General features: G+C 44.0%; 1 protein-coding gene across 1 annotated transcript in view; it reads right to left on the bottom strand.

The window, feature by feature from the left end:
* The window catches only part of LOC115100037, a 72,696-nt gene that overhangs the window by 25,854 nt on the left and 19,319 nt on the right, over positions 1–27,523 (bottom strand). Inside the window, exon 4 of the mRNA XM_029618191.1 lies at positions 23,647–23,825. Coding sequence (XP_029474051.1) covers positions 23,647–23,825 — 179 coding nt within the window. The remainder of the gene's footprint in view (positions 1–23,646; positions 23,826–27,523) is intronic.

The raw sequence follows: 27,523 nt of genomic DNA, 5'->3' as shown, positions 1-27,523 counted from the left end.
GCCTGAAGGAAAAGTTTTATTTATAAATCTGGAAAATGGTGCTTGAAACACATTCTATTATGCATATATACTGTATATTTTCTGTTTTTCAGCATGTTTACCAGACGTATTGTTTCTCAGTTGAAACCTCAGAGCCAAGGGTGTAAGGTATAATATATTAATGATACTGAACCATTTAATACTTTTCAGGAAAGCCTTTGTACTTGAAACCTGCAATAACTAGACAAACAACAAGACTCTAGTGTTGTCAGATCATGCTGAACACTACCTGGATCTGCTAAGTTCCCTGTATATTGCAAATTATGATGGGGTAGGCAACTCTGGTCCTGGAGTGGCACCAACAGATCTAGCTTCTAAGATATCCATAGTGAATATACAAGAGATATGTTTGCTTACACTGGAGGCAGTGCATGAAAATATACCTTATACATATTCATTGTGGATATCTCAAAAACCAGATCTTGAGATATAGCGTCCAATAAAAATGTTTGTTTTCCTACTACAAAATTATTTTCAAGACTTTGATTATAAAACAGAACTCTTTTTCACTCAGCGCATAGTTAAGCTTGGGAATAATTCATTGCCAGAGGAAGTGGTTACAGCAGTTAGTGTAACTGGGTTTAAAAAAGGTTTGGATAAGTTCCTAGAGGATAAATCCATAAACTGCTATGACATAATTAATAAGCAATAGTAGCTTGTGGGATAAACACTGTGGATCCATAAAGTCTAGAGGACGTGAATGAAGAGTGGTTGGCTCGCGGGAATGACGACTACTGCCTGGGGATAATACCCTTATTTAATAAACATACCTATGGTTAATGTGACTCCAACATTGCTCTAAGCTTCAACAGCAAGAGGAAATGTGGAAAAAAGGATTTGCATTCACAAAAAAGCAGGGAGTAGCTTGCTTGTTATGGCAGTTACTACCCCAAACCAAATAAGCCTGATACTTCACTTTCAATACATATCCAGCATAGCTCTCTGCTTCAACGGCAGGGGAGAAAGACCGATGCTTCACGCATATCCAGCATAGCTCTCTGCTTCAATGGCAGGGGAGAAAGACCGATGCTTCACGCATATCCAGCAAAGCTCTCTGCTTCAACGGCAGGGGAGAAAGACCGATACTTCATGCATATCCAGCATAGCTCTCTGCTTCAATGGCAGGAGGAATGAAGAAAAGTGGATCTATATACAGCCAACAGCCAACAAGGAATGAATTACATAGTCTGGGTAAACAAATAAGCATGGGTGTAGCTTGCTTATTGCGGCGGTTACTACCCCTAACTAATTAAGCTAGATATTCACTTAGATTCAGTTCCAACACTGCTCTCTACATTAATGGTGAGGGTGGAAGGGAAATAGAACCAAAAGGTTACTAAGAGCCAAGACTAACAGAAGTATGAGAAAAAAAAAGTGCAAAGCTTACTGGGCAGACTGGATGGGCCATTTGGTCTTCTTCTGCCGTCATTTCTATGTTTCTATGTTTCTAATGTTTGGGTTCTTACCAGGTACTTATGACTTGGATTGGCCACTGTTGGATACTGGGCTTGATGAACCCTTGGTCTGACCAATATGGCATATCTTATGTTCTTATGACAAGCAATAACACAAAATACAAAGTTCATAATCAATTCCAATTCTGATTATTTATATTTTCCTTCTTGCTTGGTTTCGTTAATGAAATTTTATTTTATTTTGGGGCTTAACAGAGGACTGCCAATCACAATAATGCTCTCAAAATACAAGTGCTATACAACTACTGCTTTTTTGATTCTTCTAGAGCACATTGTTCACTTCAAAGAATATTGCTCTTCATTGCTTTTACTTTGTACTGCTCAGATTTCTTTTTTTTTATCTAGATTGCAGTATTCACAATAGAGAACCCATTTAGTTTCAATGTAGAAAACTAGCAGCAAGTATTACTCAGAATGATCTGGTGGTGCTGCTTAAGGTCCTTGTCTCTTGCCATCCAACAAAACTTCTCTGTGAACTCTATTAGAAGTCCTTATCACAGCCCTAGGGTTCAAAATCAGTTATAACTATGATTATTCACAAACAAGTACATCTTCAAAGGCCTGCGTGTGAAAATACCGGTGGTTACGCGCATGGCTGAGCCACGTGCATTTTCTAAAGGACCCGGCCAGGCATGTAACCACTGATACGTGCCCAATTGCCAGGCCGGGGGAGTGGAGTCTGAGCGAGGAGGGGTGGGAGACAGGCCAGGACAGTGTCATTCGACGCTGTCCCGGGGAAGCGGTGCCGGCAGCTGGCTGGCACGCGCAGATTACTTCTGCTCCAGAGAAGCAGTAAGTACTGAAATAAAAAATTTGGGGTTACTTAGGTTAGGTTTATGGGGCAGCGAGGAGAGGTGAAGAGGGAGGAAGGTTAGGAAGTGGGGTAGGGAAGTTACCTCCTAGTCTGCTCCTTAATTGGCGCGGACTGAGAGGGAACTGGGGGAGGGCCGATTGCATCGTCACACGTATTTAGCGAAAATTCCCCTCCTATGCACACTGCCCGCACATGCGTGCATGGATTTAAAAATTCACGCGCGCTTGTGTGCACGGCCATCGGATTTTATAACATGTGCGCGCTGGTGTGCGCACATGTTATAAAATCAGCACATCCATGTGGATACGCTAGGAACTGCGCACACATGGACGGCTGTGCGCTGCGTATAAAATCGACCCCAAAGTCTATGTATGTAATTGTACATGCCCATAATAATGTGGGTTATGTGCATGTGTTTTCTTTTTCATCCTATACAGACCTGACACAGATTATACTACTTAAGAGCCTTCAGAGTTAGAAACTCTTAAGGAATAACACTCCAAAAAAACAAACCCCAAAACCCTCACACTTTATAACTGGGAAAACCCTTTGTATTTCAAATCTGCAATAACTAAAAGGAGAAACTTTTTTTTTTTCAAAATTTTTTCAGAAATAGCTCACACCTTTTCATTGGTAGCTCAAGGCAAGTTACATATAGGAACACTAGGTATCTGCCTGTCCCCAGAGGGTTTACAATTTAAGAGGATAAAGGTTTTCTCCAATTTTGTGTCAATGGTGATAAATTCATAATAAATCAGGCCTGACGCAATGGAGGAGGAAGTGACTTGTCTGAGGTCACAAAGAGCAGCAGCAGCAGCAGCAGGATTTGAATCCTGGCTTTCCTTGGTTCTCATTATAAGGGACCTGAGGTTTCCCCTTACTAATGGAGTGTACCATTAATCTGGGGAGGTTCCATAGGAAACAATTGAGAGAGGTTCGGGTTTTGCAGATGATGTGTCCAAGCTCTTTATCATCCCAGCACATCTGCTATCCTTGTGGAATTTTAGTTTGGAACTTGTTTTAATTTTTCCTAATTTAAGGGAAAAGAGTAAGGATGTTTTTCCATTTAGGAGCCAGCCTCCGCTGACTCGTCTATCCAGCTTTTAAGCATGTTTGAATTCTCTTAAGCCAATGTTTGAGAATTCCCCGTGAGAGCCTTGGTACCCCTTCACAGTGGATTGGGGTGTGTGCTGTGTAAGGTTAGATCATGTGTGAGGGAAGACTTTGGCAGTCTTTTGCTCTCCTCTAGAGGATGTAAGCAATCAGATGACCCGATTCAGAGGAGTTTTATTTTTGGATTAACTGTCAGGATACCAAACCTTTGGAAGAGGGAGGTCTTTCATCGAGAAAGATACAGAGGTGTTACAAGTTCCATCTAAAGCAAGAGATCCCAGTAAAGTGCACTACCAGGAGAAACAAAGAAGATATAACATAAAGGTAATGAGAACTTTGTTGCTATTGAGGGATGTTTTACATGCAGGGATGAAAGGTGCCCACCTGGCACTGCCCAAGGAGTTAACAGGATTAAGAAAGAGAGTGAGGTACCCTGCTGGTGCTGTCTGGGGATTTATAGGATGTCTAAAGGATTTCTTGGAAGATATTAAATCTGGGACAAAGTTCTGATCAAATATTGGGACTGTATACTTTCTAACCACTTTCTGTGGGAAGAATTAAATTGGGAATTGTAGGAGTATTGAACTAATTTCAGTCAACATAATCTGAGAAATTTGAGTACATGGGAGAAGAAATTTCAGTGTAAATAAGGAGTGCTGCCAAAGTGATAAAGCGACTTTGCTAGACATCAAGTCATAAGTTTATTCTATCTGCTGTCTTATTATTTATTGCTGCTAATCAATAGAATATGAGACGTGTAAATATTATTTAGTCATCTGATCAAACTATCAGTAAAGAAGTTGGAAACCATCATTCTTCTCCTGTGTGTTTATTGGATGCAAAGAGAGTGCAAATTGGCAGTGCTGTGACCTGAAGGATGGAGACAGGGCTTGATTGCAAAGAAGCAGAGTATACGAGCTATTGTTCACCCCCACAAATGGGAACCTGGCCTCAGAGACCGAAGCTATCCATGGAGCATATAGAAACTGTGGAGGTGTTTTAAGCTGAAAGGGTCCATCCTTTATTCTTTCTATGTGCCCCTGAGTGCCAAGTAAAGGATCCATCCCGCCCAGGGGTTACATCATCATGCTGCTTTAACCGCTAGGCTACTCCTCCACAGGGCAATGTTCAGTTAAGTGGCTGTCTGAACATTGCCTTCGACGTGGCTAAGCATCTATACATTACCCCACAACGAAAGCCACAATGAAAGGAAGCATCCCTGAGGTTGCAGTTAGGTTTGAGAAAGGAAAAAAAACCCCACTCATGCCTTTTCAAATCTTCCTGCACACTATTTCAGCAATAATCCACCCACAGGAAAAAGCAGGTACAAGTGACAGTCTGAACTTTGCACCAATGGCAAGTTTCAAAGTGAAAGCATGTGTGTCCCTTCGCTTTGAAAAATGGGTACAAAGTTGGCATGGTCTTTGTCCTGGTGCGGACCCCTGCAAAGTGTAAGGTTTGTATGCACACAGTCACCAACAGATCACACTCTCAGCTTTCCCCGGTGCTGCTTTGTGTTCTCTGCCTGTGACACAGCTCTGCTTCCTAACACAGATTTTTTTTTTCATGCTAATGAGGAAAGTCTCTAGACAAGAACAGTGCTGAAGAATAAATACAAGGGGGACGTGAACATGCAAAAGCTTAGGCATAAGCCTGTTTTCAGCTAAACCTTTTAAAAGAAAGTACTTCAGCCTACTAAAGAACACTCAGGCCTGACTAATCATGAAAGGAATAAAACATTTGACTATTTCTTTGCACAGTCAGATGTAAATAAAGGTAAAAGATATGCACAATGAAAGCAGATGAATAATGCTTTCATTTTTACATTGCCCTGCTCATAAAACAATACAACAAAACTTTCTATTGCTTTGTATATATGCATTCAAAGGAGATACAGGTTAGCCATCAGTGACAGAGCAGGAAAGCGGAGACCTACAAGTCCAATGGTGAACCGCTGTGGAATTAGGAAGCCAAACTTCTGATTTTTTCTCTTTTTAGAATGATAGCATAAATAAACCAAAGCATGATGTATTCACTCAGTAATGTAAAAATATTTGTCCCTTAGCAGGGGTTAATTAACTGCACTCAACCTCTGACATCAGACAATTATAATTTTCTTATCCATCATTCCCTTTCTCTTAGCAAATCCTTTCTGGTATAGACCTCCTTAGCAGTACTTACTTCCATAAACTGTATATCTCCAAGCTGCCTCACTCAGCGTAATGGTATCGTTGACTGCGCAGTTACCAGGAGTGGGGAGAAGAAGAGTGCAGAAGAGACGATTCTAGACAGCCAGGGTCTAGGTTGTGCTAACCAGACCTTCCTTGGGTGAATGATGTTGGGGAGGGTGATAAAGAGGATCTTGTTTTATACTCTTGTGGACATGGTGTCCATCAGCATTAGGTTCAAGAGGAAAGGGAAGACCCACTCAGGGTTTCAGGAAGCTGCCAGAGGAACTGGCACATCTGAGGAAATGGTAGCAGTTTTCTCCTGAATATCTGAGTGGGCGTCACTTGTGTGTTTCAAGTGAGAAGAAAAGCGTGAGAAATAGGGAGGAAAAACTGAACACTGGAGGAACAGAAAAAAAATATAAAAAGCTAACTGACATATTTGAATGTATATTTCCATTAATATTTAACTAAGAATCTGGGGACCCTGGCTTTATTTCCTTTGTCCTTTCAACTTCTTTATTCTTCAGTACTCAACAGGAGACTTGGTGGAACTTGGTGGAACAAATTGCCAGAAGAGATCAGGAAGGAAGGAAATTATCTTAGGTTAAGGAAACGGGTAAAAACGTGGTTATTTCCTCAAAAGTAAACTGCAAGAGAGGTGGCACTTTGATGGGTCAGATTGGCATTTAGAGATGATTTTAAATAATGTATTGTGCTTACATTTTATGATGCATGTAAATTGTTTGATATTTCTAATGTGTTATGATTTAATGTTGCTGCATATTACTTTTAGTATGAAGTTGTGTAATGTTGCTTGACTTGATACATTTCTATAAGGCAAGTAATCAAGTTTAGAAGAAAAATAAATAAAATGCCTCTTACTTAAACACTGGTCTCTGCTGTGTATAAGAGTAGAGTATCAGGGTGCCAAATTAAACTAGGGAACAGGCAGTGCTGAACGTGGATCAAATGTGTTGTCAGTGGTTTTGGAATAAGTTAAGGGTCAATTTGGAGCAGGTATCCATGTCTCTCCCTCTGTAGTCTCCTGCAAGTCTGCTCTTTATGTGGGAGTGACTGCTACAAAATGTACAGTTTGATTTCCACACCCACTGCCCTGTGGAATGTGGATCTGGATCCAAGGTTTTGCCGACTGATGGAATTGAAAAAGACTATTTATTGGAGATAGGGACCTGATCTAGGATTTTTGTTTCAGGTGAAAAGGGGTAGGTCTTCATGACATGTTGGGTAAGCGAACATCAATGTTTTCAGGGGGAAGCCAGAATATCTCTTTTCTAATATCTTTGTTTTTCACATGTTATTATACATTTCTCTCTCTCTCTCTCTCTTTTAGTGCCTCTTTCAGTTTCCTTTCAATCTCCATCATTCTCCATGTTACCTTGTTATTCATACCCTCTATCCTCCCTTGTTTCCTTTCTTCTTTGTTCTCATTCTGTCACTCCTCTTCCCTCTCACTCCCTAATTTGTCAACACTCTCCTCTCCCAAGCCATCTGCCTGAGTGCCTGCCACCTCACTTCATGTCACTCCCCTTTGCCTGTCAGAGGCTGGTTCTGTTTGTTTTCTGTGGTGCTGTGCAAACACAGAGGAAGTTCCTGTTTCCTTTATCATGCCATCCACAGGCATCTGGAAGAGAAAGAGGTTCCCTGGGAGACAGTGTTTCTGCTGCCTGCCTACAGTGAGATAGATACACACTCTCAGCAGTCACATCTCTCTCTTTCAATACACTCTCAACCATCACATTTCTCTTTCACACACACTCTCAGCCATCACATCTTTCTTTCTCACACACACACTCTCAGCAGTCACATCTCTCTCTCTTTCACACACACTCTCAGCAGTCATATCTCTCTCTTTCACATACACTCTCAGCAGTCATATCTTCCTCTCTGTCACTCGTAGCAGTTGCAACCCCCACCCACACACACTCACTCTCAGCAATCATATTCCCCTTTCTCTCTCAAGCTTACTGTTGGAAATCATTCTCCTCCCTCTCTCACACAGCTCGATACAGTAAAGTGGGGCTGCGGTTACCCCGCTCCTAACCCGCTTTCTACTCACTTTCCGGCCGCGTTAGCCCTTCCTGCGATACACTATCCCCTTTAACCCATCCTTACCGCCTCTTTAAATCCCCGGGTAACCCCTTCCGCACGCGGCATGTAATTCAGATGTAAACGATTGAATTAGCTATTCCCTCCCATACAGTAACGCGCGCCCCGACTATCGCTATTTTACCCTGCCATTTTGCCCCGCGTTTAATCTGTTAACTTACCGCCTACCCTTACCCCTGCATTAGAGGCAGGGGTAATGGTAGACAAACTTTCCCCCAAAAGGAAACCTCTAAAAACCTAAAATCCCCTCCTCCCCTCCTCCCGAAGCGACTCGACATTACTTTCTGTTGTTTTCTTACCTTTTGTTGCTTTTCAGCCCCTTCCCTTCTCTGCCGCCCTCCGTAGGGGGCAGCCGGCAGCGAAAGCGGCTCGCAGCGGTCCCCCCCCCTAGCTGTTGTACTGCTGTTGCCGAGCCAGGAGAACCGGGACCTGCGCGGGGGGACTGCTGCGAGCCACTTTCGCCGCCGGCTGCCCCCTCCGGAGGGCGGCAGAGAAGGGAAGGGGCTGAAAAGCAACAAAAGGTAAGTTGGCACATGTTGAGCTGCTTCGGGAGGAGGGGATTTTCGGTGTTTAGGTTTTCCTGGGTTAAAGTTGGGATCCACTTCCTGTTGCCTGTCATTTCAAATGTCATTTGAAATGACAGGTACCAGCGCACCCAGGATACTGTATAGGCGCCGTATTAAGCGCCTATACAGTAAAATGGGTTGCGCGGGCTTAACGCTTCCCCTAACGCTTTGCATACGCGGCTTGCATTTGCAAGCAATTTAAATAGAGTATCGAGCGGTATGTGATCAGAACAGTGCGTGGGGCAAACGAGGGTGCGCCCGGCACTGCCGCACTCTTTCTAACACGGCCTTACTGTATCGACCCGTCAGTGAGGGATTTAGGATTTTGATACTCTAAGCACTAGAGGCAGGAAGTAGTAAAAATATTGTTTTGTTTTTGGGGGTGTTTTTTCCCTCAAACTTTAGAGATCTAAACTCCGAATTAGATCTGACAGTTTTCTTGGGCTGTCATCATGTATTCATGTGTTATAAGTTGTTTGACAATTCAGATGCAGTCCTGGTAGACATTTGGACATGGTTGTTAGTGATGATGTTCTTCAGACTTTTTAAGAAGATGTCTTTCCATCTTGACGCTTTGAGACTTTCCAGTCTGGACAAAGAATGGTATAGCTTGATCACTAGATAAGAATTTGGATTTATCTTTTTATTGATACATGTGTTGCGGTCCTGGCCGTGAGCACCACGGCCAGGCCTCTTGGTTCCTGGACCTGCTCCCGCCTCTGGAGTCCTGGCTTGCGGCCTGTTTGGCAGCGTCCCCACTGGGGCAGCGCCGCCATGAAGGTGCCGGTGGACGCCCTGCTCCTAGGCGCGTGCGCGTGCCACTTGGGCGCCTTTGTAGCCCGTTTCCCGCCAGTGCTGACTCCGCCCAATTCCTGACGTCAGACGCCGTGGCCTTGATAAGCCGGCCGCGGCCATCCAGCCTTTGCCTTGCAATGGGTTAGCCTCCCGGTTTCCTGTTGCGCTGTGCCCCGGAGTGACCCACTTGGCTTCGTCGCTCCGTTCCTGCTACAGTACCTGCTTCATTCCTGCCTGCTTGCCACAGCACCTGCTTGGTTCCTGCCTGCCTGCTACAGTTCCTGCCTGGTTCCAGTACCCGAGTCTTGCTACAGTTCCTGCCTGGTTCCAGTACCCGAGTCTTGCTACAGTTCCTGCCTGGTTCCAGTACCTGAGTATTGCTACAGTTCCTGCCAGGTTCTAGTACCCGAGTCTTGCTACAGTTCCTGCCTGGTTCCAGAACCCGAACCCAGTTACAGTATCGCTACTGTCCTAGTCTGGTTCCAGTTACCTGTCCTGACCCACAACCCGTCTAAGTCCCAGCGGCAGGGCCCCTACAGGCTCCTCCCTGGGGGGCTTCGGCTTCCAAGGGTGAAACCACCTAAGTCCCAGCGGTTGGGCTCCTACGGGCTCCTCCCGGGGGAGCACCAGGTTCCAGGGTGAAGAGCATCTACGTCCTGCCTGAACATCTGCCTCCTGGCTTGCTGTTCATCAGAGACATTGTCCATCTCTTCCCAGTCTCCAGCAGGTCGGCCCAAGGGTCCACTAAACTGAGACTCCCACAACAACATGTTGAACTCTTTGTGTCATGTTTTATTTTTCAGACAACAGTTGTTTGCTTTTTAATGTTGGCATAAATGAGCCCGGGAGGAAGCATTAGATGTGAAACACTGGCCATGTTGGGCTTGTATTTAGTTTGCACTCATGATTATTGTTCATGATGTTTTAATATGCATTAACAAAAAACCTTTAAAAAATAGGACTGCTTTCAAGGTGAATGATCAAGTTGACCAGGTGGTCTAAACAGTGTATTGCATGGCACACTGACAGGCTTGCTGACACCTTGCATCAATTTTGCATGTTAAGTTGTTGTGGAAGATCAGGTTTGTTTGTAAATTTATTAGGTTTCCCTTTTTGTTTGAACGATTCATCATAGTGGGATTCCTTGGCTTGTTTTTGCTGTTGATTGAAGCTAAAACCCAACCATAATATTACACCTGTTACTCCTATGACAAATGGAACATTCCTCTTAATAGAGATTCTGTAGGTTCTCTACACCTCTAGTACAGTATTTATTTATTTATTTATTTATTTATTTATTTATAGCTTTTTTATACCAGTATTAGTAGTTACATCATACCGGTTTACATCATAACTGCAGGTTGAAATTACATTAAACAGGTGCAGGGTATGGGACTAGAAGGAACAAGAGCGATAGCGAGGAGCTAGCAAACAAGTGCAAAAACAGGTAAACAATGTAACAAGTGACAAAACCTGGTAAACAATGTAACCTAACTTTATACATAGGCTCCGGTCAAGTATTGTTGCAGCAAGGAATAAGAGTGTGAGGGTTTAGGGTAGGCCTGTTTAAAGAGCCAAGTCTTTAATTTAGATCTGAATTTGATGGAGCAAGGCTCAAGACGGAGGTTCGTAGGTAGTGAGTTCCAGAGGGTAGGACCAGCAATGGAGAGGGCTCGATCCCTCGTGGATGTTAGGTGTGCCTTCTTGAGGGATGGCACATGGAGGGCACCTTTATTGGTTGCTCTGGTGGGGCGGTTAGAGAGTGTGAGGCGGAACGGCTCATCTAGCCAATTGGAATTGTGTCTGAAGATAGATTTGTGAATGATAGAAAGGGTTTTATAGTGGATGCGTGAGGATATCGGGAGCCAGTGAAGGTCTTTAAGGATGGGAGTAATATGATCAGATTTGCGGGCATTTGAGATGGCCCTTGCTACCGCATTCTGTAGCATTTGAAGCGGTTTTATGGTGGAAAAGGGGAGCCCTAGGAGAAAGGAGTTACAATAGTCTATTTTTGAAGAGAGGGTGGCCTGGATGACGGTTCGGAAATCATTAGCATGGAGTAAGGGTTTTAGTTTTTTCATGACTGAGCTTAAAGAAACCTTCCTTGAGGATAGTGTTGATATATTTTTTTTAGGTTCAGTTGCTGGTCAATCTGAACACCGAGGTCACGTACAAAGAGCTGGTCGGAAATGGAATTGTATGCCGGGTCATTTGCAAGGGAAGGTTTAGGTGTTTGGTGTTGGGATATGAGAAGCAGTTCAATTTTGGAGGTGTTTAAAGCAAGGTGGAGATTTGTGAGTACAAATTTGTGAGTACAAAGATAGCACCACAGTGGCAGCCTCAGCTCTGTGAGAGCAGCTGCAGGGACAGGCGGGAGGCCCATCTCTGTCTCATGCTGTGTATTGGTACAGTGTACCTCACAGTTGAATATTGTTGGTCATTGTTCTATTACTGTCGATTTATTGTTTGTGTGATGGGGGTCCAAGCCATCACCAATAGTTCCTTTGTGATTTGGATGTTTAGTAGCTGAAGGAGGGGTTTTTATATTTTTGATTCCTCTCTGTGTGTTAACCCCACCTTTTTGAGGGTATGGCATCTGGGGTATATATTTCCCAGGAACATGCTCAGAACTTCAGAGGGTAGAGGAGATTTTCCTCAGAATCTCAAGGGAGCAGTGGATTGAAGGTAGTAGTGGAAATGAGAGAAAGTGATCCCTTCAGGATTTCTACTGTCTTGCAGAGCTTTGCATCTTCTCAGGATCTATGAGTAGAGAGGACATTGGGGCTTTCTACAGGGTTTCAAAGGACAATAGTTGAATACCTTTTGGTGGGCCTTTGCTCATTACATTTTTATTTTGATATTGAAGAACTTTGTATAAAAGGGCCCGGTACCCAGAGGATTGGTGCAAGGACCTGGTTGCCTGAGTGACCTGAAAAAGCAAGGGTAAGAAAATTATGATACGTTTTGCTACAAGGACTCAAAGAGCTATATCCCATTGAGACAGTGTGATACAGTTTTTCCAGTTTGAAGAAAAGTTTAAACCTGGACCACTTGAATTTAGATGTTTTTTGTACATGGGGACAGTTATCCTGCAGTTCTGTGCTTGGGGATTTTCTTCTATTTGGTGATTGACTTTATATTGAAACCCCATTCCACTTTTCCCATATTGCAAGGGGAGCAGTTTTTCTCCTTGGATTATGGTGCAAGGGACATGAGAAAGGAGGTAATGCCAACGATTGACAAATTGACAACAATCTTCATTTCTATTACATTTTTTACACTTTTTTTGATTTTTGGTATTGTGGCCTGGATTATCCTTTTTAAATTACAGTAAAGACTATTTTATTTGAACACTATTCTTGGACTCCAGATAGAGTTTTTCCTGAGTTTCCTACCTTTTTTTGTGATTGAACTGTATGGCTGGACATTGGTGTGAATCCATTTATATACCCTTGTTGCTGTTATTGCCTTCATTGCTCCTTCTCTGGATTGTTTGGCACCTGTTGTAGGTCTTCTACCTCCAGTGTGAGCATTGAGAGTGAAGATATACATGCCAGGGGCCCCGGAAGATTATTCTTCCTCCCCGTCTGGATTGAACCCGGACGCGTACCTCTCCTTAGTGATGGATAAAGCACCAAACGGGGGAACCGGTTAAATTAGATATTTAAGATAAGGTGGCTTTATGAACGCAAATAAATAAATATCTAGGAGTTCAAGAGAATCAAGAGGCCACGGGAGGTAGGAATAACAGCATGAACAGGGATGGATTTAGAATTTGAGCTCCCACAAGTAAGATAGGAGAGTGGGGGTTGGGAGACCCTGGAGATCAGATAGCGGCTCCTCCTTGGCACAGTTGCACCCCACTTTGGCTTGGGTATTTGGTGCCTTCAGAATTGCTACTCTAAGCTAGGGGGTTCTCAACCCAGTCTCAGGACACATCTAGCCAGTCAGATTTTTCAAGATATCCACAACGAATATCTCGCTAGGTGTGCCTTGAGGACTGGGTTGAGGACTCCTGTCATAAGCAATTGCCTATGTTTCTTATGTCTACATCCAAGACTGAGCCTGGGACAGAGAAACGCTGCTCCAATAATGCTTGCTTATGCCACAGCAACACTTTTATAGCACTGTGCTGTTTTGGATCATAATGGTATGGTGGAATCACTTACTGGTCCATTCCAGCCCACTTTCACCTCTGGGAATTTCTTGCCTAACATTCTGAAATTTCTGCTCTGGAAACCTCTTATGCACGCAGCCTTCATAATCACACAAACTACTCACACCATCTAGTGGCTCTTGAGGCTAACACACTGCAAAGGATAGTCATATGCAGTATGATACCTTCTGAGAATCAGTTCAAAAAGAAAATAATAATACAATGTTTGAAGGGATTTTATTTCCAAGGTATTTTCTTTCGTGTGGTCTTGACCTACTTGCAGTTTTGAATGCTAATAAATACAATATATTATTTTGCTGAAAAAAGGTAATGAAACCTGATTATCAAGCTGACATTTTAATATCTAATTAATATTATAAAGTACCAAGCGGCATTCAGCTAATTAAATTGGGAATTGGCTGGCATGGGCTTCTTCTTCCCACCCATATTTTTCATATAGCAGTTAGTGCATAGAGTGGATCAGCACCTAACCCATTCTACTGCAGGCAACAGGGAACCTTTCCCAGGACTCCCTTCATTTGAAGGCTACTTATTGTATAAATGCAAACAAATAAAAAAACCAAAAATCAAATATAAAACAAGGTACATTAAAATAAACATCCAGTCACCACTGAACATTTTAATATACCCTCCCCTCTTTCCCATTGCAGTCTACTGCTCCCTTTCATGCTTTCACAGCCAGTTGGACATAACATAAATAAATCTTCAAATAATTCACCAAATCACATCTAATCCTGAGTGAGGACTCTTTTTAAAATAACCCCCTTACACATACCATTTATTAAAATGCATCTACCGCTTACTAATCTAAAATTTGTAGGTGCCATATAAAAAGATATTTTCAGTCAACAATGCTAATTGCACTTATTAAATTATGAGCTAATTTTTTTTTTTTTTTTTTTACTAGGGCTGGGAAAACAACCCCAACCCAATTCAGGACTAAGGAACCTGATAAACTATGGACAGCAAAAAAAAAAAGAAAGAAGAAGCATTAAGATATAAAAAGGTCATTATGAGGGCAATACTAGAAGACATATCCATGGGTAAAATTACGAGTGAAGAGGCACTACATGCATAATTTTTCCTGTGGTGAAAGGAGACATCCCTAGGGGCAAGCTTTGGGAGGGGACTGCAAATACTTGCACACTTTTTAATTTTCTTATGTAGGTATGTAATTATACCCAGGAAAACATAAAGGCAGGTGCAAAGTTTCATGGACTCCTTTTCTTGGGCAATTTTCAAAAGGAAAGTCTTCCTTTTGAAAATTGGTGCAAATCAGTGGTTAATAAGCACCTGCTAGCTTTACATTTCTACAGGCAGCTTGAAAATTGCCCTCTTTGTCAGACAGAAAGAAGAGAAAGCAAGTTTGCTTACTGTGAATGGTGTTTTCCACAGATAGGATGAAGTAGTCATGACATGTGGCTGAAATCATCTGGCAGCACAATAGACCTCTCAGCTATTAGCGCTTTTGCTCTACTGAGCATGTACAGGAATTCGCTCGCTGGTGTTGCCTCGTGAGCATAGTTCCCTCTAACCTAAGCATGTGAGCAAGGGATCATACAGTTTGGAGAATCGCTCACAGGTTTTACATGATCACTTACAGACTGTTTTCTTTGTGCTATATACAGAAATGCAACACTAATACTGGTGCTAAAATAATAGTTGGCTTAAACAAATTGTTGCTCTTGCAAAAAAAAAAAATTGCCCACACCTAGCCACTCCTTGGAGGGAGCCCCCTCAATCAATTTTAGAGATAAGCTAGCTAGGTAGAATACTCTCCAGGGAGGTGGGCAGGTATTTAGCATGACTAAATCATTCTGTTATTTACGGAAAACACTATTTACAGTATGCAAACTTGCTTTTTCGGTCAATAAGCAGGCCTGAATAAGCCATGACATGTGGGAAGTCTCAAACGGAGGGTTGGAGCAGAGCGTTTATTGAGTAAGAAACTTGGACCACTGTGGAGTGTAGACTACTGGGTGAATAGGTTGTGCAAAACTGCTTGTCCAAATTTATTGTCCTTCTTTGAGAGATTCCCTAGAAAACAATGGGACGTAAAGGTATAGCATATTGCTTGTAAATATGCTACTGAAGCAGCCATGGCTCTGACAGTATTTATTCACTTCATATTCTGCCTTTCAGCCACTTTCAAAGCAGATTATATTCAGGTACTGGTGGTTATTTCCCTGTCTCTAGAGGGCTTCAAATCTTAAGTATGTACCTGAGGCAATGAAGAGTAAAGTAACTTGGACAAGGTCACAACCCTGGCTTCCCTGGATCATTGTGATCTTCCTGCACACAGTGCCCTAACCCTGATACCGGGGGTGTTGTGATCTTCCTGCACACAGTGCCCTAACCCTGATATCGGGGGTGTTGTGATCTTCCTGCACACAGTGCCCTATTCCTGATACCTGGAGTGTTGTGATCTTCCTGCATGCAGGAAGGGATAGGGCACTGTGTGCAGGAAGATCACAACACCCCTGGTATCAGGGATAGGGCACTGCATGCAGGAAGATCACAACACTCCTGGTATTAATAGGGATAGGGCACTGCATGCAGGAAGATCACAACACTCCTGGTATTAATAGGGATAGGGCACTGCATGCAGGAAGATCACAACACCCCTGGTATCAGGGATAGGGCACTGTGTGCAGGAAGATCACAACACTCCCGGTATCAGGGTTAGGGCACTGTGTGCAGGAAGATCACAAGACTCCCGGTATCAGGGTTAGGGCACTGCGTGCAGGAAGATCACAACACTCCCGGTATCAGGGTTAGGGCACTGTGTGCAGGAATATCACAACACTCCCAGTATCAGGGATATGGCACTGTGTGCAGGAAGATCACAACACTCCCGATATCAGGGTTAGGGCACTGTGTGCAGGAAGATCACAAAACTCCCGGTATCAGGGTTAGGGCACTGTGTGCAGGAAGATCACAACACCCCTGGTATCAGGGATAGGGCACTGCGTGCAGGAAGATCACAACACTCCCGGTATCAGGGTTAGGGCACTGTGTGCAGGAAGATCACAACACTCCCAGTATCAGGGATATGGCACTGAGTGCAGGAAGATCACAACACCCCTGGTATCAGGGATAGGGCACTGTGTGCAGGAAGATCACAACACTCCTGGTATCAGGGATAGGGCACAAGATCTAGTCACATTGACTGATCACATTACTTTTTTTGTCAAGCTACCAACCGTTTCCATTTCCCATCCTCCCAACCATCACCTCAGTGGGAACCTTGGTAACATCAATAAATAAGAGGGCAGCCAGCCAATAGGAATACATATTCATTCCTAACTGACCTGAAAAGTGTCAATTTGTATCATTTTCTGTTAGTGCGCACTAACTCCCGGTTAGTGCGCACTAACATGATTAATGATTTTTTAACGATAAATCGTTAGAATTTATTTTATTTTATTTATTTATTTAGCATTTTTCTATACCGACTTTCCAATAACAGAATTACTGATCAATTCGGTTTACATTTTAAACAATAACAACATTCCTATTGTATCGTGTTCTTTAACGATTTATGACGATTTAAAAATTATCGGACGATAATTTTAATCGTTGAAAAATGATTCACATCCCTATTATTCATCATTGGTTAGCAACAGCATAACAACGTTATTAAAAAGAATTCAGAGACTTATTGTACTTTAAAAGTGTTGGTCTTACATAAAATGCACACATTTACTTGTATTTAGTTTTAAACATATTGTATGGCTCTCATGGAATTACATTTTAAAATATGTGGCGTTCATGGCTCTCTCAGACAAAAAGGTTCCTGACCCCTGGCATAGAGATAATACAAGGCATAGAGATGTACTCTCACAGATGAGGTGGCAAGACTTGACACAGAACATGAGTAAGTAGTTCAGTAACTCTTTGGATTCACGTGCAAACAAATCCAAAGTATTGTGATGACACCGTGATGAGAATATTTTTCATTTAAAGAACATAACAAAATAATATAAGAACATAACATATGCCATACTGGGTCAGCCCAAGGGTCCATCAAGCCCAGTATCCTGTGTCCAACAGTGGCCAACCAAGTCACAAGTACATGGCAAGTACCCAAATATTAAATGAATAGATCCCAAGCTACTAATCCTTATTGATTAATAGCAGTTTATAGCCTTCTGCTCTTGGAACTTATCCAAATCTTTTTTAAACCCAGATACACTAACTGCTGTAACCACATCCTCTGGCAATGAATTCCAGAGCTTAATTATGTGTTGAGTGAAAAAGAATGTTCTCCAATTTATTTTAAATGAGCTACCTGCTAACCTCATGCCCCCTAGTCCTTTAATTATCCGAAAGAGTAAATAACCACTTTACAGTTACCCGTTCAAGACCATTCATGATTTTGTAGATCTCTATCACATTCCCCATCAGCTGTCTCTTTTCAAAGCTGAACAGCCCTAACATCTTTATTATAACTGTTGGCCACGGCCGCCCACGGCTGACCCAACTCACGTCATGTGCTGCCTTGCTCTCCTCTCCAGGCGAACTCACAGCTGTGGCTAGCCGCTGCCACCGCATTCCGTCTGCCTCGTGAGACTTCTCATGGCGGCTGGGATGCCGCCGACCTCCATGTCTCCTTCGTGCTTTCCTAGGCTTGCGCTTGCCACCGAGTATCTCTTTAAAGACGCTATGGCGGGAACCTCAGGGGCGTCCCTGATTGATGACATCACAAGTTGGGATTTATAAGCACCTCCCTTGGCCTACGCTAATCGACTTGGCAAGAAGTTCCTTCGCTACTGGTGCTTGTTCCTGTCTCGTCGGACGTTGGTGCCTGACTCAGATCTCTACCTGCGTTTCTGGACTCTGGCTTGGGTATCTGCTTGTTATGGCTATAAGGTGTTGGAGTGGATTCTTGGGTATTGCGGTGATGGCCACTCCCACAGGGAGGAGCCCCGTGAAGAACCACAGTACTAGGCTAGACTCTATACACGCAGACACAGAGAAGTAGCTTTTATTGTACAGCTGGATAGTACTGCCTGTGGCGGGCAGCAGTGAAGGAAGTCCAGTGAAATAGTCCAGGGGTCTTCAGCAGAGGAGACCAGTCTCACATTCAAGTAGATGGTAGGCAGCTCGGCGTAGCAGGGACAGGTCCCGGATGTAACTCTGAGCGCTGAAGCTGAAGGTAAGACAGACTGAAGGGTTAGTACGCACTGAAGCAGAAGCTGTATTGTAGAAGGTCCTGGCAGGCAGAAGTTGATCAGTGGCAGGCACCAGATTAGGCAGAGCAGGCCCTTGAGGAGTGAGTACCTGGTATCCCGGGATAGGTACCTGAAATAGAGCAGAAGGGCCCCTGAGGACTGGGTACCCAGGTTAGAGAAGAATAACCCGAAGGGCAGAGAGCTTCCTGCGGCAGCAGGGAAGCGGCAGAGCAGCTTAGACCGGAGCAGTCCAATCCAATCCTTGCTAATTCAGTTTGTTAGCAAACGAAGGGCAGGCTAAATAACAGGATGTGATGACGTCACTGGGAGGGGACGCCCCTGAGGTTCCCGCCATGACGTGGATATAGACGTGGGTGGCGGGTGCACCCTAGGAGGCCCTCAGGAAAATCATGGCGAACACCGTCGCCGTTGCCGATCTGGGGACGCTGGAGAGAGCGGCATGAAGATGCGGCAGCAGCCATCCTCCCAAGGCTTGAGGAGAGAGAAGGAAGAAAGGTGAGGCACAGAGGTCGAAGCCGTCTGAGACAGACGGATGCAACACCCGCTCCTCGGGGCAGTGCCTACGTCTCTACACCAGCGACTTGCTCCATGCTTCCCTGCTCATCGGGGCAGTGCCTACGTCACTACATGAGTGACTTGCTCCTTGGGGCAACCTACGTCACTACTGCCAAGATTGACTCTGTGCTTCTCCGCTCCTCGGGGCAGCCTACATCACTACTGCCAAGACTGACTATGCACTTCCCCGCTCCTCGGGGCAGCCCCTACGACATCATACCAGAGACTCTGTTACTACACTGTCCCGCCCCTCAGGACAGCCTCTGCATCTCACCTACAGTAGACCCTGTCCTTGCGCTCCCCACTCCTCGGGGTCTGCCTCACAGCACAGCTCTGGGCTAGTCTGTGATCACGTGTAGTGTCGCAGGACATTCTCTCTCTACTGAACTACAGTCGTGCTTCCTGCTGAGGCTGACCTTGCCTCCCGGCAGTGTGGACCTGTGGGGCTCCACCCCTCAGGCTGTAACAACCTTCACCTCAGGCCAAGAGTCCAAGAAACCCACGAATCCTAACACTCTTTAGCCTTTCCCCATAGGGGAGCCATTCCATCTCCTTTATCATTTTGGTCACCCTTCTCTGTACTTTCTCAAGTGCAACTATATCTTTTTTGAGATTCGGCAAAGAGAACTGCACACAGTATTCAAGGTGCGGTTTCACCTTGGAGCGATACAGAGGCATTATGATATCCACCATTTTATTCACCATTCCCTTCCTAATAATTCCTAACATTCTGTTTACTTTTTTGACTGCTACAGCACACTGAGCTGACGATTTCAATGTATTATCCACTATGACACCTAGATCTCTTTCCTGAGAGATAATACCTAATGTGGAACCTAACATCGTGTAACCACAATGAGGGTTATTTATCCCTAAATGCATCAATTTGTAGGGGTGTGCATTCGTTCCCTATGAATTGGTAATCCGCAACGTATAGGGCTGTATTCGTTGTATTTGTGGGGAAACGAAACGTATCGCGATTCCCCACGAATACAACAAATCTTCGCCGAATTATTTGGCCGCCTAAAGGAGCAAATTTAAACAAACCCCCCACCCTCCTGACCCCCCCCAAGACTTACCAAAATTCCCTGGTGGTCCAGCGGGGGGTGCGGAAGCCATCTCCTGCACTCAACCCTTGGCTGCTGGTATTCGAAATGGTGCCGATAGCCTTTGACCTACTATGTCACAGGGGCTACTGGTGCCATTGGTCAGCCCCTGTCACATGGTAGGAGCAATGGATGGCCGGCGCCATCTTGTGCTCCTACCATGTGACAGGGGCTCACCAATGGCACCGGTAGCCCCTGTGTCATAGTAAGGGCAAAGGCTATCAGCGCCATTTTGATTACTGGCAGCCGATGACCGAGTGCAGGAGATCGCTCCCGGACCCCCGCTGGACCACCAGGGACTTTTGGCAAGTCTTGGGGGGGTCAGGAGGGTGGGGGTTGTAGTTAATTTAATTTTAGCTGGGAAACGAATAAGAATTGATGTATAAATGTATCGGGTGGCCCCCCTTGCCGAATGCAATGTATCTGCCCCCCGACAAATACGAATCCCGAATGCAACGTATGGCGTCCCTCTGCACATCTCTAGCAATGCCAGAGGAATGAATGGGGATGAAAGGGGATTATGAGAGTGGGTATAAGAGTGGGATGGAGAGATAATGAGAGGGGGATTACTTTGATAGGAGCAGGAGGGGCTGTGAGAGAGGGACCAGCTGGGGCTAAAAAAGGGCAGAAGGGGAGGTGAGGAGGGGTTGGAGAATAAGAGAGAATCAGATGGGTTGTGTGTGCGTGCGTGTGTGTGTGATGGAAAGGAGCATGGGGAGAAGGAGTACAGTTTTTCTGTGTGTGATAGAGAAGGCATTGGCATTGTGTATGTGTATGTATGCCAGATTGGGTCGGAGGTTGGAGTGAGGATGGGGATACAAAGAGGAACAGGACCAGAGGATGGTAAAGGCATCACCCCACTGCAATTCAGATCTTCCTTCCCTTGATCTCAGATTCTATCATCCAGTTCCTGGAACCTCCCTTCATTCCTACCTTTCCCCAGATCCTGAAATCCATACCCTTGAAACTCTGATCCCAGATTTCCCACTTCTGATCCCCTACCTATTCCCCTCCTGCCCTTCCTTAATCCCATAACCCCCCTCTCTTTCCCTCTTCTTCCCTATCTTATCGTCTCCTTTTTTTTTATCTTTCCCATCCTTTCCTTCTCTGGTCTTCTCTCTTCCTCACACTCCTTCTCTAATCCCCAGACCTCACTTTCTCAATCCTTCCTCTCCTCTCCCTAGTCCTCGGTCCTCCATCTCTCTTTCTCCTCTCTCCATCACCAAGATCTCCTTCCTATGCTGATATTTGAGATTCATTCTCCCTACCCAATTAAACAATATAAATTGGAAAACTATTTTTATACTGCAAGATTTGTGGATCGTTGGAATAAAAAGTTTTAAAATAAATAAATAAACGTGCTTCCAAATTTTCTAATTACTGCACCCAGAATTTACCCCATAGCTGTCACAGGAAATTGTGGGGCTGTGCCTTAGAACTTTTAATCCCTGATGTCTTTCCAGTGAGAGGGGGAGGGGTGTAAAAGCACAACAGTGCCTATGAGTGGCAAAAATCTAAATCCATCCCAAGGGTACACAGTGCCTATGGATCTGCAACCTCCATAAGGAGTCAGAAAATTGAACCCATAAATTGCAAGCTCTGTTTCCTGATCATATTATTAAGACTTCATTTTTGTTCTGTAAGAAAATACTTCCATATCCACAATTGTATTCCATATTTCTTCCAAGATGATAGTGACAGACTTAATAAGTGCAGGTCTTAACAGCACAGGTCTCAGTTCTACTTCTTCTGCAATCTCTCCCAGCCACCTATGGCTCCCACAGTTAGATCACTCAGCATTTCCATTGCTCCCCCTGCCACAAACAGAACACCCGCTTGTAGAAACATCTACCATTTCCCAGCATTGTGTATGGCAAGTAGTGCTGTAGAAATGATAAGTAGTAGTAAGAACATACGTTTTGCCATGCTGGGTCAGACCAAAGGTCCATCAAGCCTAGCATCTTGTTTCCAACAGTGGCCAATCCAGGTCACAAGTACCTGGCAGAATTCCTGAGTTCAATTGATTCCATGCCTCTTATCCCAGGAACATGCAGTGGATTTATCCAAGTCCACCTTAACAATGATTTATGGACTTTTCATCCAGGAACTTGTCCAAATCTTTTTTAAACCCAGCTACACTAATAGCTTTTACCAAATCATATGGCAACAAATTCCAGAATTTAATTATGTATTGAGTAAAAAAGTATTTTTTCATATTTATCTTAAATGTATCTCCTAGTAGCTTCATTGCATATACCCTAGTCTTTGTACTTTTTTGAAAGAGTAAACAACCAATTTGGATTCACCCATTTCAATCCACTCATTATTTTATAGACCTCTGTCATATCTCCCCTCAGTCATCTCTTCTCCAAGCTGAAGAGCCCTAACCTGCTTAGCCTTTCCTCATAGGGGATTTGTTCCATCTCCTTTATCATTTTGGTCGCCCTTCTCTGCACCTTTTCTAATTCCGCAATTTCTTTTTTGAGATGCGGTGACCAGAATTGTACACAGTATACAAGGTGGAGTCGCACCACAGAGCGATACAGAGGCATTATGATATTCTCTGTTTTATTCTCCATTCCTTTCTTAATAATTCCTAAGGAACCTCTGGATGTGACAGATCCCTCTTAAATGTCATCACTTCCCATTTTCTTTTGCTGCATCTATTTCCTTTAGCTGATCCCTTTTTTTGTTTGTTTTCTTCCTTTTATATTTGCTTATTTTTCTCTGTCTTCAGCTCCATTGCGCTCTCCTCTCTCCTGTTCCTCTCTTATTCTCCATTTATTTGTGTTACCTCTCAAACTCATATCTCTCTATTCCCTTCTGCTTCCTTTCTCTAGTCTAGTCCATCTGCTCCTCTAACTCTTCCTATTGGAAACACCTCTATTCTCTTTGTGCTTCCTTTGTCTCCTTTGTGAGCCTGCTTTCTCTTACCTGTCTTTTCCTCTCCCTTACCCTTTGCATTCTCTTCTCTTCACCTGCCAGCTGGAGAGAAGAGAAGTGGATCATGAGAAGTGGAGAATCAGGTATCAGGGGAGATGGAGACCCTAAGATCAGGAGAGAAACGGAGGGAAAGAAACAGATATTCCATGCTCTAACCTGACTTTTTGCATGAGGGCTGGTTTTTCATCCAGAGGCCAGCAAAATGTAGTTTGTGGAGTATTTTTCAAGACCATGTTAAAGCTGGGGCTTCAGACCACCCTTATAATGCAACACCATACAGCAAGGATGCATTTTCTTTCCAACATTACTTCAAAGTGGCACAACAAAAGGGAGACAAAAGCCAGTTACTAATTACAATTTATTGCTTTGAGTCACCCAATATTATACTTCTGTTTTGGGTCTTCATCAACTTATTCCATGGGAAGGCCCATGTCAAAATGCTTGGCCTAGTAAACCATGCGGGTAACTCACTAACGTACTTTCCTTTCTGAAGCCTTGAAGAACCTTGCGTGCTTTTCACAATGATCCCTGATGAAACCCATGTTTTTCTCCTTGTGATTCTCTGCTTACCTGCTTGTGCTTGTAGTAGTAGAGACAGCCATCATGTTTTAGCACAAACCATCTCTTCCTCCAGCCCTTTAGGAGGCTTGAATATGTTCGCTTGTGTAGGTAACCACGGCATGTTGGTCTGGGAGCGGTGGGACAACGGCTGATGTCTGAGCCAACCAACAGGGTCAAGAGCTCTGAACCTGGAACATTTTATTTTTAATATAGTGAATGGGAAGAATGAGGTAGGGCTTCAATTCTGTGCTTCTTTGTGATTATTGCTGTTTAACAAAAACCTCTACCTCCATCCTGCAAAACTTCCCGCCCTACATCTCGTTTCTCTTAGACTATTCTCAGTCAAGGGGGAATGCTTTTCCTTATTTAGGCAAAGTAGTTTCTGGTTCAAATATGGTATTTTTAGGAAAATATTCTTTAGCACCTACAAGGAGAAATTAGTAAAAAAAAAAAGGTTTAAAAGTGTTATATTATTTTTTATTGAAAAGAAATAAAAAGGAGTAGAAATGATGGGCATGGGGTGCCAGGCTTTATATTTATTGGGGCCTGGGAGTATACCTGGAGGGATAAAAGGCTTTACAGCAATGATGGCCTGTGTGTCTAAGTGGGCAAACAAGATCCTAGGTGAGCAGTTCAATCCTTACATGGAGAAGAATTTAAACTGGATGAGGGTGCTGGCAGCTGGAATCTGCTTGCATTGGACTATCACCCCAACAAACAAATGCTGATCTTGTTTCATCTTGGAAGCTAAACAGGGTTGGGGAGCAATTTTCAGCAGGCACCATAAGGGAAAAGTGGATGGGCATTTTTGTACCCATGGACCTTGTAGGCAATTTTAAAAGGGAAACTACCAGCATAGCTTTTCCTTGAAAATGTACTTATGCGTGTATGTACTTATGCGTGTATGGGGGGTACATTTGTACCCCCCCATACAAGGGGGGTACAAATGTACCCCCATACAAGGACATTTGTATGGGGGTACAAATGTCCTTGCATTTTTTACGTCTCTTTTTTCTGTGTGCAGAGGAACAGGAGTAAAAGTAAACATACAGGGGTAGATTTTAAAAGGTGCGTGTGGGCGCATGTTATAAAATCGGGGGTCGGCGTGCCAAGGGGATGCGCAATTGTGCACCTTGTGTGCACCGAGCCGTGCTGCCTTCCCCCGTTCCCTCCCCCCTAGTCTGACCTTCCCACCCCTTCCCCTAACCTTTCCCCCCCAGCCCTACTCTAAACTCCCCTGACCTTTGTCTTACCTTTTGCACCTGTCTCTGGGCAGGCACAAGTTGTGCACGCTGGCAGCCTGCTGGCATGCGATCCTCCAACACAGCGGCAATGGCCACTGTGTTGGAGGCCTCTGGCCCCACCCCGCTCCCAGACCACCCCTTTATTAAAGCCCCGGGACTTACAAGTGTCCTGGGGCTTTACGTGCATCACCAGGCCTTTTTAAAATAGGCCCAGCACGCATAAACCCCCCCCCCCCCCCACATGTGTGTAAATCCTCTGGATTTACGCACATAGGGCTTTTAAAATCCGGCCCACAGATTTTAAAGTTCAATTCTGCGCATACTTTACTGTCCCAAAATAAATATGTGTGCGGAGACCCCCAGATTTGTGCTCCTTTTCAGTTCTAGTCATATAAGATATTTTAGGTGGGGGGGACGGAGACCTTGGGATTCTCATTGTTTAAAGGATATCCACAATGACTATGCATGAGAGAACATTTGCATACACTACCTCCATTACATGCACATTTTCTCTCATGCATAGTCATTGTGGATATCCTGAAAACCCGACTGGCTGGTGGGCCCCCAGGACAGGGTTGGGGACCACTGGTCTATATGATCTTACTGTGGTGAATATGGGATGGTGTGTTGGGTTTAGGTGACTGATGGAAGATGTAGCCCAGGGAAGTAAAAATTCTGGAGAATTTGGTGGGAGTTTGCATTTTCTAGGATTGAGCTGGAAGAGAGAAGGACCTCCAGAAAGTAGTCGACCTGTAGTAGCCAGCCTGTAGGGTGGTAGGCCTGGGGACTACCTCGGTCTGGAGTAGGGTCTTGCAGGGTTTTTCCCCCTCAAATGAAAGGCCTGAGGCCTTGAGTGTGAAAGAAGAATTCCCTCCTTCCAAGGAAATAGTAAAGGAACAACAGAGAGCTTAGGTGCTTCCTCCCACTGAGAAAATGGCCACTTGGAAGGAGAATGGGTATATTCTGAAATGAGGAGTGCCTCATGTAGGATCAGGGCATGCAGTATTCCAGGAAGTCCTGCGCATTGCTGGATGGGAGAAGTGGAGAAATTAAAATAGGAAGGTCGAGCGCAAAGGGAGTCATGAGTAGACCCTAAGATAGTATCTTTTAAACAGGCGTGCAGGCACACATGCGTACACGTTCTTCAGCCTACGCCCAGGGACGCAGCTATTTTATAACATATGCGCATATATGCGTGCACAATTTTAAGTGGACATGCGCCTATGCACACAAATGCTGCTTCTTCCTCATAGGTGGAGAGATTTTAATAGACACGCACACGACGCCATTACAAGTTTTCCCAGTTTGTTCCCAGTTTGATCAGGTAAGGGATAAGACTTCCAAACCTCCCTAGTTTAATAGCCACCCTTCTCAACTGTTAGCCCTGATCCTTAAAACCCTGCCGATATATCTATTTATCTTTATTTTAATACTTACACATCCAGAAGTAAAGTTATGGGGCCGGGGACCATGGCGCGCACCTGTGCGTGTAAGTATTTACACGCTAATCTGAAGTAAAAAGCCAGGAATGCCCATGCCCTGTCAGACCATTCCCTCACCCTATCCCTTTTTTGGAATTTTTCATTTGTGTGTGCAGTGGGCAATACATGCTACTCGGGCGGCTTTTAAAATCCACTCAGTGCACACTGGCCCAACATATTCGTGTATCTCCCGGTTTTGGCGAGTCTCGGGCTTTTAAAATTCACCTTTAAGTGTGTAATCTTCATGTTGCACATGGATGTGAGACTGGTGGTTAAAAGGAAGCGCAATGTGATGGAAGTAACATGTTTGTCTCAAGTATTTGGAGAGGTTTGGGAGATGGAAAAAAATGTCCCTAATGTGTGAAGATTTTAAGTACTGAAACAGAAAGAGATGCACTCCATGCATTCTAGAAAAGTATTGATGTAGAGAACTGGGAGACATAATTACTGTACCACTGAAGTCTGAACGATTTGCATAGTCATCTCTGGGGTGCCAGAAAATGTATGGTTTGAACATTTTATTCTGATTGCTGTATTCCATGAATGCTGATGTATTCAGTATTAAATTGTTCACCTGATTCTATCCTGTACATAGCAACTGGCTGGAAAACCAGAAATAAAGTTGTGAGCTTGGATTTATTTGAGTGTGGTGTGCCCCTGTTTATAGGCTTTATTTATTGATTTATTAAAAATGTATAAATCGCCTATCAAGATTTCTAGGCAGTTTCCAAGATAACACTCATAGTCATTAAAAGACAATCATATAAATATAGACAAAATAAAACAAACTAAAACATCAAATCAAAAGACAAATAAACATTACATCAATTAAATTAAAAATAAAGATAAAAACAAAATAAAAAATAAAATATGAAATTTGCTATAAATATTAAATTGCCCATGTTACTGCATCCCAACTACACTTTGGGCCAGGTTTTCAAAAGGTTACGTGCGTAAATCCGGCGACGCGCGTAAAGCCCCGGGAAGCGTGTAAGTCCCGGAGCTTTACAAAAGGGGCGGGGCAGTCCAGGGGTAGGGGCGGGGCCAGAGGCAGTCAGCCGGCACGCGCAACTTACTTTAGCCACAGGGCTAATGTAAGTTTTAAAAGAAAAAAAAAAAAGCAACAAAGGTAGGGGGGAAAGGGTGGGGGAGGTAGGGGAA

Source organism: Rhinatrema bivittatum, chromosome 1 (genome assembly GCF_901001135.1).
Source record: "Rhinatrema bivittatum chromosome 1, aRhiBiv1.1, whole genome shotgun sequence".
Lineage (NCBI taxonomy): Eukaryota > Metazoa > Chordata > Amphibia > Gymnophiona > Rhinatrematidae > Rhinatrema > Rhinatrema bivittatum.
Note: the sequence above shows the minus strand (reverse complement) of the source record. Positions and strands in the feature narration are given on the sequence as shown.